This window comes from Gambusia affinis, linkage group LG05 (genome assembly GCF_019740435.1).
Source record: "Gambusia affinis linkage group LG05, SWU_Gaff_1.0, whole genome shotgun sequence".
NCBI lineage: Eukaryota > Metazoa > Chordata > Actinopteri > Cyprinodontiformes > Poeciliidae > Gambusia > Gambusia affinis.
This window is the reverse complement of record NC_057872.1, coordinates 18,847,521-18,862,109: the sequence shown is the minus strand read 5'-3', so window position 1 is coordinate 18,862,109 and position 14,589 is coordinate 18,847,521. Positions and strand designations below refer to the sequence as shown.

General features: G+C 38.2%; 2 protein-coding genes across 5 annotated transcripts; both read left to right on the top strand.

The window, feature by feature from the left end:
- kel (Kell metallo-endopeptidase (Kell blood group)) lies at nt 1–11,788 on the top strand. 4 transcript variants are annotated; one of them, XM_044116919.1, is made up of 18 exons: nt 1–459; nt 3,265–3,556; nt 3,639–3,929; nt 5,974–6,095; nt 6,463–6,621; nt 6,773–6,844; nt 6,931–7,119; nt 7,708–7,868; nt 7,952–8,069; nt 8,145–8,240; nt 8,324–8,422; nt 8,509–8,586; nt 9,077–9,183; nt 9,267–9,356; nt 9,439–9,506; nt 10,665–10,825; nt 10,910–10,999; nt 11,553–11,788. In XM_044116919.1, exons 1-18 carry the CDS (start codon nt 1–3, stop codon nt 11,697–11,699), a joined length of 2,799 nt encoding a protein of 932 aa, XP_043972854.1. In that variant the 3' UTR covers nt 11,700–11,788. The 4 variants fall into 4 exon arrangements, with proteins under 4 accessions (XP_043972854.1, XP_043972855.1, XP_043972856.1 ...); XM_044116920.1 differs by having other exon boundaries at nt 308–3,121; XM_044116921.1 differs by having other exon boundaries at nt 308–3,147.
- A 1,019-nt stretch (nt 11,789–12,807) lies between these two features.
- On the top strand, nt 12,808–14,584 carry LOC122831026 (histone H1-like). The gene is made up of 3 exons (XM_044116925.1): nt 12,808–13,262; nt 13,653–13,936; nt 14,096–14,584. The coding sequence occupies exons 1-3, from the start codon at nt 12,941–12,943 to the stop codon at nt 14,537–14,539; spliced, it is 1,050 nt and encodes a 349-aa protein (XP_043972860.1). The 5' UTR covers nt 12,808–12,940; the 3' UTR covers nt 14,540–14,584.
- The last annotated feature ends 5 nt before the right edge of the window (nt 14,585–14,589 follow it).

Here is a 14,589-nt window from a genome sequence, read left to right as displayed (position 1 = left end):
ATGTGCTGCACTGATAATGACGATAGCAAACGTGCGTGTGCAACGCGTAGAGGTCCTTTCCAGGAAGACAAACTTACCTCCCACTTAAGGCAATGTGTAAGCAGAAGCGATGTGTTAGTGTTTACTCACCAATCACAGCTCTCTGTCCTGACACTCTTTAATACGGCAGACAGAAAAGAAAAACATGTTCTGCTGTTGTCGAAAACAAAAAGTAATCCCTGTCCATGGAGAGCAGAGGGGTACTCCCTGCTTTATTTGGATTTTGAAGAGGTGAAGACGGAACCTGCAGACTTGTTTTTATCGGAGAGTCGGATGAGGAAAGGGAGTGATGGAAAAGAGATACGGAGCAGAGATGACAGCACTTTGACGCAGCGGGAGCAGGAGGTGCGTGTGAAACCTAAACGCCACGACAGCGACAGAAACCGGGCAAGAATGAGTCAAACTTCAATCGAGCTTCAGGTAAAGTCATGTGTGCCAATAACGCTGCTTGGTAATAAGGTACGAACCAACTTCTGCAAGTCCGTCTGCCGTGTTCAATGGGGAAAAAGTTGATTTGGAAAAACACCTGACGACCACTACCAATACGTCATCAGCAGAAAACTTGTAATCTAGAGCAAAATTTTACTTTGACAAAAGTAATATTTTTTACAAATTTGTGCTTTCAAAACTTATTTTAAGAGCAAAATATATTTTGAAAATATGACATTTCTGAAAAAATAAAAAAAATAAAAAAGGAAATGCTACATAATGCTATAAAAGAAAGATGAGATTAAATGGAAAGCAGTCAACATTAGCTATAGTGTCAAATTTTTTTAAGAGGTTAAATAAACTCACTTGGGTGCGGTCCAACACTTCCCTGAAGAGTCGTGAACAAAAACAATAGGTCAGCAATTTTTAGTATGTTATTTTCAACGTATATTACTTAAAATTTGAGAATTGTTGAAATTCTGTCTATAATATAAACAAAATACACAAATCGAAACTCGGAAAAACAGCATGACATTATTGTGCTTCAGAAAGCGTAAAGTAAAACAAATGGCCATATTGTGCTGTAAAAATTACTGCAGAGACTGAAACAGCTCAACTTGGCAAATATCAGGTGCAACTTTACTTGTGTCCTGTTAACTGCATGTTTCATTTTTATTATTGCCACTTCTTGTGAAAATGAACAAAAATGTCTTACAATTAATCCGTCGCCATTGCAGTAACCTGATCCCACACACAATGTCTTTATGTTTTGGGAAATCTATATTTTAGTTTGAGAAAATATATATAGTAGTGGGGAAAAAAATTGTTAAATTATTAAAAATACTGGTTGGATTTTTCTCCAACTGGTACCTCAAGCAATTTCTATTAAATATATAGTACTGATTTCCTTAAGGTATGCTTCAAACCTATCAGTTTCTTAATCTACAGGTAACCTATGACTTCCTGTTTCTCTGAAGAGAAAATATGACATTTCTTATTTCTCTTTGCCACTCTTCACAATGAAAAAGAGAAGAAAACAAAGCAGGTCTAGGTAAGATGTGTGTTGATCACAGGTCATAAAATGGTCACAGGAAAATAGCTTCTCAAAACTGGCTCAAATTTGAAATGAGTTATAATTTGAAAGACTAAACCAATTGGAACATTTCTGGTCTACCATCACAAATGTAAACTTGTTGGGTTTAACTTGAATTGTGTGCTTTGACCTACTTTGAAGCATGGTGGAAGATTTGTGATGCTGTGGGGTAAATTCTCGTCTTATAACCCTTTAAGCCATTTTAGAATGAATTGCAACTCCTTGACATACCAGAACATTTTAACTAAAAATCTGGTGGAAGGACTAAAGCACTGTAGAAACGGCAGCAGACAATTTGAACATGTAGGAAGTTATGAAAATGCATTACTGCAACAGGAAGAACCGTCCCTTTGCACGAGATGTATTTTCAATTGGACATAATAAAAAATGCTTTCACCTAAACCAGTCCTTTAGAGCTCTGGCTTTGAAATGCATCTCTACTCACACCTGACTGAAATGACTGATTTACCTCTCGGCATGCCTTCATGTTCTGCAGGAGCCCAGTAATAAATTGTTAATTTTATTCTTGCGTGTTAGAACTGGGATATTTTTAGACGGGAAATCTCGAGACATGGAAGTTGAGACACTATTAACAGGTATTTTTTCTGAATTTTCTTGTTTAGCGCCGTGCGTCTCTCCATTAACTCCAACCAGGTTCCCTGTTCCTGTTGAAACGTGTCCCTGCTACATAATGCTGCCTCTGCTATGTATTGCAGTGTGGATAGAAACAAAGGAACCAATCCTCCCCTTTCAGACTCATAACTTCACTTCAACATTATGCTTTTTTACATTGGTGTCAAGTGTTCTGTAATTTCATGGCTTCCCACACTTGAAAATGAGGACTTGAAGAGACTTTCACCTAATCTTTTTTGTTTTCACTAGTGAGTGTGACTCAATGAAGAGGTGATAAACCTACAAAACATGTATGTATGTTAAAAAAATTAAACATACATTTTAGACATTTAGTTTAACGTCAATAATTTATCTTAATGACCAATTTAATTTTTAACCTTAGACATACATTTCTTTCACAATTTTAACCATGAATTCAAGAATTATATTATTGAATTCTGTGTTTTGGTGAATCAAACAAATCTAAACATTTTAGAATTACATTTTTTTTTTCTTTTCCTCAGGACAAAGGTTTTTACATTAAATATCTTAAATATACATTTAATAGAGCCAAACTATAAAACCGAGCAGTGCAAACTGTTCCTTCCAAAATTCTGCATTTATTTTTCTCAAATGCAAAACCAAAGTCAAATTACATTTCAACCGAGTCCAGTGAACGGCTTACAGCTGAGGCGGAGGCTGTAGCCCTAGTCCTTATTTAATCTGAGTCATTTTCCCATGAAATGCTGCTTTGGAGACTGTTTGCCTTCCTCAGCTCTGTTGCAAAACCAGCCAAATGTTTGGTGGATTGCTTATATTACCTGAGTTGATGTTCTGCTGATTGGACCAGATTTTTTTCACCTGTTGAGAAGTCCTGCAGAGTGGCACACTGGTGTGTGTGTTCATGCACCCACATCTGAACCCATGAGCAGATCTGCGCAACAGTTGGTCTGTTGCATAAAATCCCAATGAAAGTACAAAGAAGTTTGTGTTTCATCATGGAAATGTTGTGAATGCTTTTGCAAGTCAGTGTAAGTTTGGAATGTTACCATAGATTTTCTTACAGTTTTGTTTCCTTCCCCCTCTTGCAGCCTCAGCAATCGGACCGCTCAAAGTCTCGCCCAGAACCCGAGAGCCGGCTACAGCCTCCGCCTCAGCTGCAGCTGATAGAACAACCTCAGCATTTGCTCCAGCAACAGAACCCACTCCAGCCTGGGCAACAACAACTATTAAACACTGAGCGTCAAGAAAAGTTGGTGTGGGTAACACCTCAGAGACTGTTTGGTCTTCTTCTGGTATTTTTTATAGGAATTGCCATTCTGGGGCTAGCCTACTACCTTCACCACGTTCTGCACACAGGGAGTGGGAACAATGCAGCAAACGGTAGGCCTCCAGAACCAATCATGAACAACAAATTAAAATGGATTACCAACTTGTCTAACTGTCCTTTCACTGTGTCCTACAGTAACCCCGTGTGTTTCTACCGCATGTCAGTGGGCTGCTGCTCGTCTGTCCATGTCCACTGACCCCTTCACCGAGCCCTGTGATTACTTTGTGTCCATGTGTGGTTCAAAAAGACTCCAGCTCAAAAGCAAAGGGAGACAAAGAAGTCACGGTATACCGGGTCATTCACAAAACCCAATTGAAAGGTTAGCAGAAACGGACAAACAAAATAAAACAGAACATAGAAGACTGGGAGAAGATACGACTCTGAGCCGAAAAACTCTCCTGCTGCAGTATCTCAGAGGGATTTTAGGTAGGAAACAATCTGAAGCTTTTTGTAATTTCTAATATGTGCAGCTGGTTGATTTATTGATCTGGTTATGGTGCACTTGGGAAACTCTGAGGGGAAAATTACTGTGCTTAGATATTGGAGGAAACTGTAGATACAGATAATGCAGGAGAGTTTAGAGAGCATAATGGTTGAGATGATGGAGGAAACACTGAAGAGGATGATTCTCCTGCTTTAATCCTTGAAGCAAGAGATGAGGCTGGAAACAACAACGTGGAACCCACTGGAAACTAACTAACTTCAGGCAGAAAAGAAAGCAAGCATTGAACAGTCTCCCAAAGAAAGAGTGTGTGTTGTCAACCAGACCTTCAAAAGGATAAATCAAGGCTCTGAGATTGGTGGGGAGGAATGGAGTTTGTGCTGAATCTATGTAATCAAACTAGCGACTGTGGGGAGGGCTGTAAGTGTTTGGGCTGAAAGCTTGAAGACGGCTGTGGGTGCTGGGGGTACGGCAAGATCCAATTTGTCCCCCGTAAAGGGGACCAAGGTTCCTGATAACACAGAGTGAGACATGTTATTTTTTGCCTCCTGGCCAAGATATGTGAACAATGCAATCATTGTTCACATGGATCCTCTGCTGGGTCCATGTGAACAGATCCATCTGTCATGTTAAGTGGAGCAGGCCCAAACATTGGCATGAGGGAGGCAGAATCATATCAAGATTCGGCCTGATATAAAAATTCACATTTTCTACATTTTTGTGTTTCCACTTGTGTCTAAGCTCCTCCAAAAAAAAAAAAAAAAAACAGCCCAAACGCAGGAGTCTCTACTAATGCTTCTCAAAGACATATGGTTGTATAATTTTGCATCTGTTTGCAGTCAATTTAACGTGAGTGTAGACTTTGGGTTGGAGGGCATGGCCAGCAGCAGCTCAGTTTCGGCTCATTCTGAAAGGAACTCAAAATATTCAGAACTGACCAGACTAAAATCCCATCATCTAAGAATGATTTTGGGCAAAATAATAATAATAATAATAATAACGTGATGAACATATTTTGAATAGCCCATGGACCTATCCTAAGATATTCAAGGACGCATAATAGGTCACCTTTAATGAAAATGCAAAAGCATGCTTTCAAAAACCAGAAGCGTCACAAAGAAAGAAACATCAGGTTGACAAATTAGTGTTTTATTGCCATGCATTGTATTGGAGTTACAAAATAATACATAGGTTGAATGGAGTAAGGTAGCATGGCAAATTATGCTTTAATGGAGTTGTGGTGATGTTTCACCAAAATAAATATAAAAAATGTTTAAGATATGGAAAAACTCACTTGGATACCAGAAAAATCTACATAAACTAAAGGAGGAAAGAGGAAAGAGGACACACATATCTTTATATTCAGGGGTTTTAATCAGTTCAATGACAACAAGTATATAAAATTATACATCTTGGTATGCAGACTATTTCACCAATTTTGTTTTGAATGAATGATTTAATCTCAGTGGCTCAGTGAATTATTGTATTCAGTGACAAAGTGAAAAGTCCCATGTTCATCAGCTTTCTGCTCAGTCAGTAGCTACAGACCTCCAAAATGTGATAAAACCATTAGATTAACTAAACAGCCGTGCATAGAGAGCTTCATGGAATAGGTTTCCATGACTAAGCAGCTGCTGCCAAGCAGTAATTACCAAGTGTAATGCAAAATGTTTAATACAGAAGAGAGGAGTGAATCATACTGCTCTGGACATTAGAGGAGTGTAACCTTGTAGAAGCAAAGTGTGGACCAACACTACATAGTGCTTTTGCATTAAAGTTAATGTGTGTATGTAAAACCAAAACATCCAATCGTTCTGGCAATATATTGTATAATCACCTCTGTGGTCATGACTTCATAGGATATGTGGTTAGTAGACAAGGCTTGGAGCATCACCTCCTCAGTACCATTCATTCTTTTATACATGGTGATTGCAGCTTTAAATGTGTTTCTTTGACACTAAATGGAGAGATTGACCAGGATAAAGATTTAATAATAATCGGATTAAATCTTGTCTATCTGTCTGCCAGAGACCAACCAAAGTTCAAGCAGCTCAGCAGTTCAGAAGACTAAAGACTTCTACCATTCCTGCTTAGACACCAGATCTCTGGAAGCTGTGGGGGCAGAGCCATTTCTCAGACTCATCCAGAAGGTATGAGCATGGTGTGTCTTTTAAAACGCGTTTCAAGACAGTTTATTATGTAACTGATAGGATCTTTGTAGTGGTGGTTGCATCCTTGTTTCAGTCGTTAAGCACAAAAGAATCTGAGAAAAGTGTCACCACAATATCAGATTGTCAAACCAACTGTGTTCCAACCTTTTATATTAGAAAATTTGATAATTTTCTCTTCGTAAAATATTTCACAACATGAGGAAACAAAGCTAATCAATTATTCCCCACGTCATAGACTTCAGATCTAAAATCTCAGCCAGCCCACCCAGTCAATCCAATTGTATGACTGCGTTTATTATCCTCTTTCTTCCTTTTGTCAAATTTCTCTCTGTGTATCTGTATACAGTTGGGAGGCTGGGCTGTGTCTGGACAGTGGAATAGGACTGATTTCAACTACACCCTGGGTGTGTTAATGAGAGAATATGGGACGTTTCCATTCTTCAACCTCTACGTAGGCAAAGACCCGAATGAAGCTGCCAGCAACGGGACAAAGAGATACATTCAGGCCAGTGTCTTAATTATCTGATATTTATACCCAAATGTTTTAGAGTGCAGCAAAAATACAGTAAGTCTGTTAGAGTAATTTTGGAGTTGATGTAAACGAAGTGAGAACGATGTCATTGTCTTAACTCGAGTATTCATCCTCTTATTAACAGATTGATCAGCCGGATCTGTTGATCCCAATTGAGTGGAACAGCAAAAAGCAAACGTCAGGAGCTAAAACTGAGGTTGGGCATTCATGTCTTAATTCCTGCGGTAGATATTTCCCAGATGAAAGTTGATGTTTAATCTAACAGAGTATATTTGAATGCAGACTTTACGTCCCTTCCTGGCATCATGTCAGAGCTACCTGGCTTTCCTGGGATCCCCGCCATCCATGAGGATGCTCCACGTTGGCACGTTCATCTCTCTGTCCTCAGAGCTCGCAGTCGCCGCTTCACCTCTGCAGTACCGCCTGTCAAAGGGACAGCTCTATCAGCGAATGACAATAAGAGATCTGCAGGTACAAGTCCGGTCTGCTCTGCCTGTGTTTCATTGTTTCAAACAGTTAATGATTCTGTTAAACACAGAGAAAGTCCACAATGAGGGTTAGATTGACTACTGTTTCAATTCAGGAAATAATTTTCAAAGCTTTAAGACTTAAACTTATTCTTATTATATATCCTTTGACATATTTTTACAGGCGTTCAGGCAGGACAACATCTGAGTGCAGCACACCACATGTTGGAGATCCACGATAACATTTGCATTGGATACATTTTTAAGGTTAATTTAAGGAGTCATCAAGGATATTTTAAAAGGATTTGGTGAAAGCAGTTTATATATGTGTGTAAGGTCAGATGTGAACAGATAATACAAGTAAACAACATAACTACAACACTTTACCAAATATATATAATTTTTACAATATAAAACTTAACTTTTTACTTGCAGTAAGGAATGTTCATATATTACCACAGGGTAAAGTACTTCGAGTAACAACATCTTAAAAAAAATCCACCTTAAAACTTTTAAACCAATACCAGTGGAACCAATGACTTCTTTCTCTGGAAAGATAATTTTACAGATAAAAATAAATACTCTCCCACAGAGCCAGGCCCCTGCTATCGACTGGTTGGGCTGTCTGCAGGCTGCTTTCCATCCTCTGTCCCTCACAGAAGACGATCATGTCCTCCTACACAACTTACCTTACATCATCCAAATGTCCCGCATCATCAACGAATGGTTGCATAAGCCTGAAATGAGTAACAGGTAATATTAAGTTATTAAAACAGGACCTTTCTATCTCAGAGTGCTTTTTTTAAAATCCTGTCTTGCCACTTTGTTGGGCGAAGCGGTACTCTTCACACCTTTATGGTCCTGAATCTGTTGCACACCCTGATGCCCGCCATGGATTCCAGATTTTCAGAAACGGCAAAGAATTATTCTCTGGCACTGGGGAACATTGAAGAGGTCAGTCAGCATGACTTGGTCCAAAACAAAAGCAGAAGTGTAAATGGATTAATTGTGTTGGGACTTTTTAACCAGGAAGTCCCTCGCTGGAAACACTGCCTACTGGAGACCGAAAGAGGATTTGATTCAGTTCTCACACATCTTCTCAGTGAGACGGCTGCACGTCGAGAGGTGAAGTGACACATAACACAAACTGAACTCATTAAATGATTTAAATCTCCATCTAACACAGTTTGCATTCCCCCCAATAACAGACAGAAGAAATTATTGAAAACGTCTTTTTTGCCTTCATTTCCAAAATAACGGATCTCAGGTGGAAAGATCAAAAGTCTTTTCAGCGTTTCATTGACAAGGTGAAAAGGAAACAGGAATTTCTAGATTTGAATTGGTCTGCATCTTGTTTACAGTTTTAAAATTATTGGAGCTTTTCTTTCTGCAGGTTTACTCCTCACCTCCAAGACTATTGTCCTCAAAGGAGATTTCTAATGAAGATGATCTTGACCTATTATTCTCTGAGGTATACAACAGAATAAAAAAAAACCTCTAATTCTTTAGTATTTATTTCTAAGTAACCAGCTGTTGTTGTTATCTGTGCCTATGGTGTATCACATAAAATCCCTCCAAAAATCTGTGGGTTTGGTTGTGGTTGAAATCTTTCAAAATAGAAAGAGGTTTGAGGGTTAAAAGTACCTGAACATGGCACTATGCATGTCCATAGTAGCATGTTGTGCAGTGTGTGTGTCCTTGAAGTATCAATAAAATGAAGCAGTTGGCAGTAAACAATTGAGAACTTCCCTCAGGGATAATTCTTGATGTAAAGGTTCAAGCTAATGCTTAACAAACAAAAAATATCCCTTTGAAAATGATCATACATGGGGCAGACAATTGGGAAAAACATCTAATGCCAAAATAAGAAAAATCACTAGATCTTAACAGCTATTGCTGAAACAGAGTATTAAAATTGACAAAGAAAATAACCTCTGATCCAGTTACGTCAATGATTTCAGGTGACGGTCAGCTCCAGTGGCTTCTTTACCAACTACCTTCAGCTACTTTCCCTTTGGCAGAAGAGACACAGTAAACTTTTGGCTGCGGAGACTGAGGATGCTGACATGTAAGTTTCTCCTTTACCACGTTTAACTATTAAATTCTGGATGAACTCTTAAACATGCAATAATCCTCTCATATTTGTTTCAGTCTTTCTGTCGCGCCCTTTCTGGCGAGTAATGGGCTTCTCTTCCCGATGGGAATGTTCATCCCTCCTCTTTTCCACCCCACCTATCCAAAGTAAGTGGTGTTCAAGGACAAAACATTACTGAATGTATTATTCGCTGATCTGATCACAACTCACTTCTTTTCTTGTGACCAGGGCCATGAATTATGGTGCAGTGGGTTTCCTTGTTGCTAAAGATATCTTTCATCTGTTTCTGCCTGAGAGTAAGAAAAATTTACATCTCTGCTTTGATTTGTGTTTTTAACGTTTGGCCTTACATTATGCTCCATTTTGTGCTCATTACTTCGCATTCAGGAAGTGTGTCGGAAAGAATAGGAGCTTCTTAAAGAGACAGAGACCAGTTTCAAAGCATCAAATTAGAGGGTTAATTAGTTAGACTTTATTGAACGTAATGTAATAAAAAGTCAAAAGTTTAAAAAACAAATATGTTGCAACATTTTAATAACAACTGAAGGTAACATTATTACTTGATTGTACTACAAAATGTCACCATGTACCTGGAAAATAAACAATACTGCCGCTTTAAAAGGATTCAAGTAAGCAGATTGAGTGATTCTTGTAGCTTAATGTTTTCATTTCTGAAGATGAGAGTTTCTTGACTTTCTTTGGGATATTTATCTTGCTTAAGAATCCAATCCTCAGTTTATCTGTAGACAATTATCAAGAGCGGCTCTGAAGATTTCCTGACTCTAAATTTCAGAAGTGACTTTGGAGTGATGTGCAGTACCATCCCTCCTCTTAACATGGTTTACAGGATATCTGCATGTTTTCTTTCAACAGTGGAGTCTTGCTGTCAGTGCCCATAGAGGCCACTCTTAATGAGCATGTTGCTTATTATTTTAATGGAAAAACAGCACATATTACTTCCAGCTATTTCTACTTTCTGTATATGGTTTCATTTGTTCTACTTTTGTATACCAGATTGTTGAGTGTTGCAGAATTTCTTCCCAGATCCCTCTTACTAATGAGATCAGGATCTCAATGGGGTTTTACCTGGTTAATTATAGGAAATGACTTACCGGTAATAAAGAAATAAGACTCTCTAGAAGGGTTCAATGACAAATGTTCTTTTGACTCATTGTTAGAAATTTTTTGAGGAGTTCCATGTTGTGGTTGATTTATGGTAAAATTGTATTTTAGATAGATTTTGCTGCAGGCTAATTAATTTTTTTGTATGTGTCGATTACTTGGACTGTCACTGATGTGTGGCCTGAATTTCATCACAAGAACCACATTAGGAATATATTTACAGAGAAAAGCAGTGATGTGTTCAGTATCCATTTTTCCATTGCCACCCTGGTAATAGTCTAAAAGTGGATCAGTTTTGTCGATATTAAACTATGGTGTCTGTTGTGTTGCAGTTTCTTCTCACAACCTGACTATGCGTGCTGTGGGAGAATGTGTGTGGACTCACTACCTCAATGCTACTGAAAAAGCAGGACAAGTTCGGGCGACAATTCTGTCTACGGCGCAGCAGGAGGAGGTGTGGTTACAATACTCTGCACTGCAGGTGGCGCTGCAGGTAAGGAAGCATATTAAAGCTATACAGAGTTTGGTGTGAAGCACTTTGGCTCTATCCTTTCACATTTTTTTCCTCTTTCCTCAGGCCTATCATCAGAGTCTAAGCCAGAATCCTGCAGACACCTCGGTTTCAGGGTTGCATCACACGCAGCTGTTTTTCAGATCTTTCTCTCTGGTAACTTTATTGACCTTTCCTCATCCTAACAACCAACACAACAGTGTGGTTGGCATGCATGGATAGATTGATGGAGAAAAAGAGAGGAAGAAGTGAGGAAAGGAAGAAGGAAAGCAGAAAGTAAGGGGAAGGAACGGAGGAAAAAGAGCTAAAGAGTGAAGGAAAGAGAGGGAAAGGAGGAAAGAGAGAGAGAGAGAACAAAGGAGACCAGGAAAGAATGGAAGAAAGAAAGAGGGTAGGAATGAAAGAGAGAAAGAAGGAATGAAAGAATGAGACATAAAAACACAGTGAAGGAGGGAAGTAAAGAAAGAAATCAAGAAAGAGGAAGAATGAAGGTAGGAAAAAGAGGGAAAGAATGAAGGAAATATAGAAAAAGCAGGAAAGAGGGAAAAAAGAGAAAATAAATAAGAAAAATAGGAATTAATAAAAGAAAGAGGGAGACACAGGGGGAATGAATGAATGAATGAATGAATGTCTCCATTACCAGCTTGACTTCCCTGCTGTTTTATCTATATTTCTGAGCCACTAACTGTAATGATTTATTGGCCTGCAGGTCAGCTGTGACACTGACCCAGACGGTGAGTCCATGCCTCTGGACGCCTCCTTCTTGATCCCGGTCATGTGTGCCGAGTCTGGTCTGTGTCCAACAAGCCCACAGTGCTCCATTAAAGCTCACCAGGACAAATCACAAGCATGCTGACCACAGTCTGTAACCATGAGCTGGACTTCAACCCCAGAAATATTTTGGGTTCAGGAATATTCAAATCATTAAAGCTTTTCTAATATACATATGGACACTTCAACACTGCAGTTTTTTATTAGCCCTGTTTGTTTTTCTAAAATGATGCAAATTGCATTACTTGCACAAATTGTTCGGGATTGGTTTAAATAACTAACATTAGATTATTATTATTATTATTATTATTAATATTATTAATATCACTTTTATTCAGTGGTGAGAGTTTTAACAAAGGAAGTATAAACTACCTGTTTTATGTGAACTGTCTGCTGTTAATATCACTCTCAGAGGAATAATTTGTTTATTGCATTTTATCCAGGCATTTCTCACAAAAACACAAATCATGACAATTTTGCTTCTTTGGGCCTTTAACTTAAATACAAATAAATCTATTAATACTGATAGAAGTAGTTTATCTGTGAACATTTAAAAGAATCAGGAATTTTGTAACAACACAAAGAAAGTTCATTCAAATCAATGAAAATTGATTCCGGACTCTTTATCTGCTCTGATTACTGAGATATTCTCCAAGATTTTGTGCAAGGCAGAAAATAAGGTTCAAATGCTCTGTTATGACATTTTTAAAAAGCAAAAAGGATACATCGAGACAAAGAAGCCACTAAATTTTTGCAAAGATCCATTTGAACGCATTGTTTAGAAGTTCAAAGTTAAAGGAACAGCGTCACTGAGACGTAGCAGAAAGAAGATTTTAGTGGCTGCTATTTCTGGAAATGGGAACAAGTAGAATCAAATAAGACAAAAAAAAATAAAAAATCATTGGATCATACTGGAATTTCATCTAAGATTTTCACACTCTTGTAATGAATGAGTTTAATACATTTGAGTCACCAGAAGTGATTAAAAGTTGCATTTTTGTATTTAATTTGTAGACACCGTAAATAACATTGGTTTTGTTGGGTTATTTAACTGGCTCTGTTTAGTTTATTGCAAAAAGCTACTAATTTGCATGATTTGCCAAAACGTCCGGTCTGCACTGAAGTAAAAAAAAATAATTCAGGTGATTCAGTTTATTATAATATTTGAACACAAACAAACTAAATGGTTCATGAACCTTTAAAACTAATTTCAAATAGCTCTGGCACATCTTAAGAGCTTAATCACAGCTGTTGTTAGGTTGCTATGGGAACGGATTTGTAAAAAAAACATACAAAACAGTTGTTTTTTTTTAAATACAACAAAGTATGATTTTGAAAAAACTCTGGCCATTTCAAATTAGCTTCCCTGTTGTAGATTTCTTTCTGGGTTACAATGTCTGTTTCTTTCATAAAATGAAGAAAAAAAACAGAGCAAAAAAAGCTTTGCAGGGAGGTGTCAAAGAAAATGCTTCCACCAGTCTTAAAACAAATGAGAAGAAACTATTAGGCGTGTCAAAACAGCAGAATAATCCCTCAAAAAACCCAGCCGGAAGAGGCCTTGGAAAAGCCGGAGCCAAACGTCTGGGTCGGCTTCTGAAACGAGTCGTTCTGCCTCGGGAGGAACTAGCAGCCGTAGATGCACTTCCAAGTAAGTCAAATCTAAGTAAAGTTTCAGGTTAACCGCTGAATTGTTGAATTTATTGTTGTCACTATGCAAATTTACAAAGATTAAAAGCCAAAAAAGCCAACTCCAAAAACAATGCAAACAGTGTGAGATATAGCATATCTTAGACTGAGAGATAAGTAGTCTTAGTTCATCTGATTTCTTAAAGATTTAACCATTTACACAGCTACCTCTTTTTGTTCAGTTACATCTTAAACTACTTAGACTTTGAACATTTTACATTTCTTAAACTTGGCATCGCCTGATTTTATCATTTGACTTCTAAATTGATTGTATTTTCCACATCTTTCAGTTTATCTAACAATACAAAATATAACATTTAAGAGCTAGAATTAAAACCTTTTCATGTTTCAGAGACTCCCGTTCGTCTTTTCAAACATCAGATTGAAAAGAAAGCCGATAATGCACCCGCGGCAAAGTTCTCGAAGCAGCAGGTTTCCCAGCTCATCCTTAATGTGGTCTCCCAGTGCAAACATAAAGGTGGCATCTCCATGGATGAGCTCAAGGAGACACTGGCCGCCGAAGGCTATGATGTTGCAAAGAACAATCGGCAAGTTAAGGTGGTGACGGAGCAGCTGGTCAACAACAAGACACTGGTGCGAACTACAAGAAACGCCTCACTGAGACTCAACAATAAGGTAAAAACTGAATCTGCTCCTTTCGCCGAGTGGCATTTCAGTTCTGCATCCAGACTATTTTTCAGAGGATGTTTGGATGTTCGCTTAAAATTTTAATAACTGTTTTGTCAAATATCAAATCAGCTTTACTGTACACATTTTTTATCCCTTTAAAAACAGAAAGTAATAAAAACAAAGAGTGCAAAGATGAACAAAGCAACATCTCAGAAGCCCCCACAAGAGCCGTGTAAGAAGCCTCCAGCCAATAAAGACCCTGAAGAAGAGACAAAAGCACAGAAAAATAACAATAATCCGGCCAAAGCAAAAGCCAAAATACAAAAAATGAAAAGAAAAACTGGCAAAGCAGCTCCAAAGTCCAAGAAACAAAAAAAGCAGTCACCCAAACCCAAAAGAAAACCCCAAAAACGAGCTAGGAAGAGACCTCAACTCAGAAAGAACCGATCCATTCAAGCTCACACGCCACCAGCAAAGACTAAAAAGACACATGTGCATCAACCAAAACAGGTCAAATCTTCTAGAAGAAAACAATCACAAAGACGGACACTTCCTAAAAGAAGCTCAAAGCGGCAGAAAAACCATCACAAGAGTTACAGGAGAAGCTAGAAGCACTCAGATTGGTAATAAACTGAAGTATTTTTATCAATCTGACCATT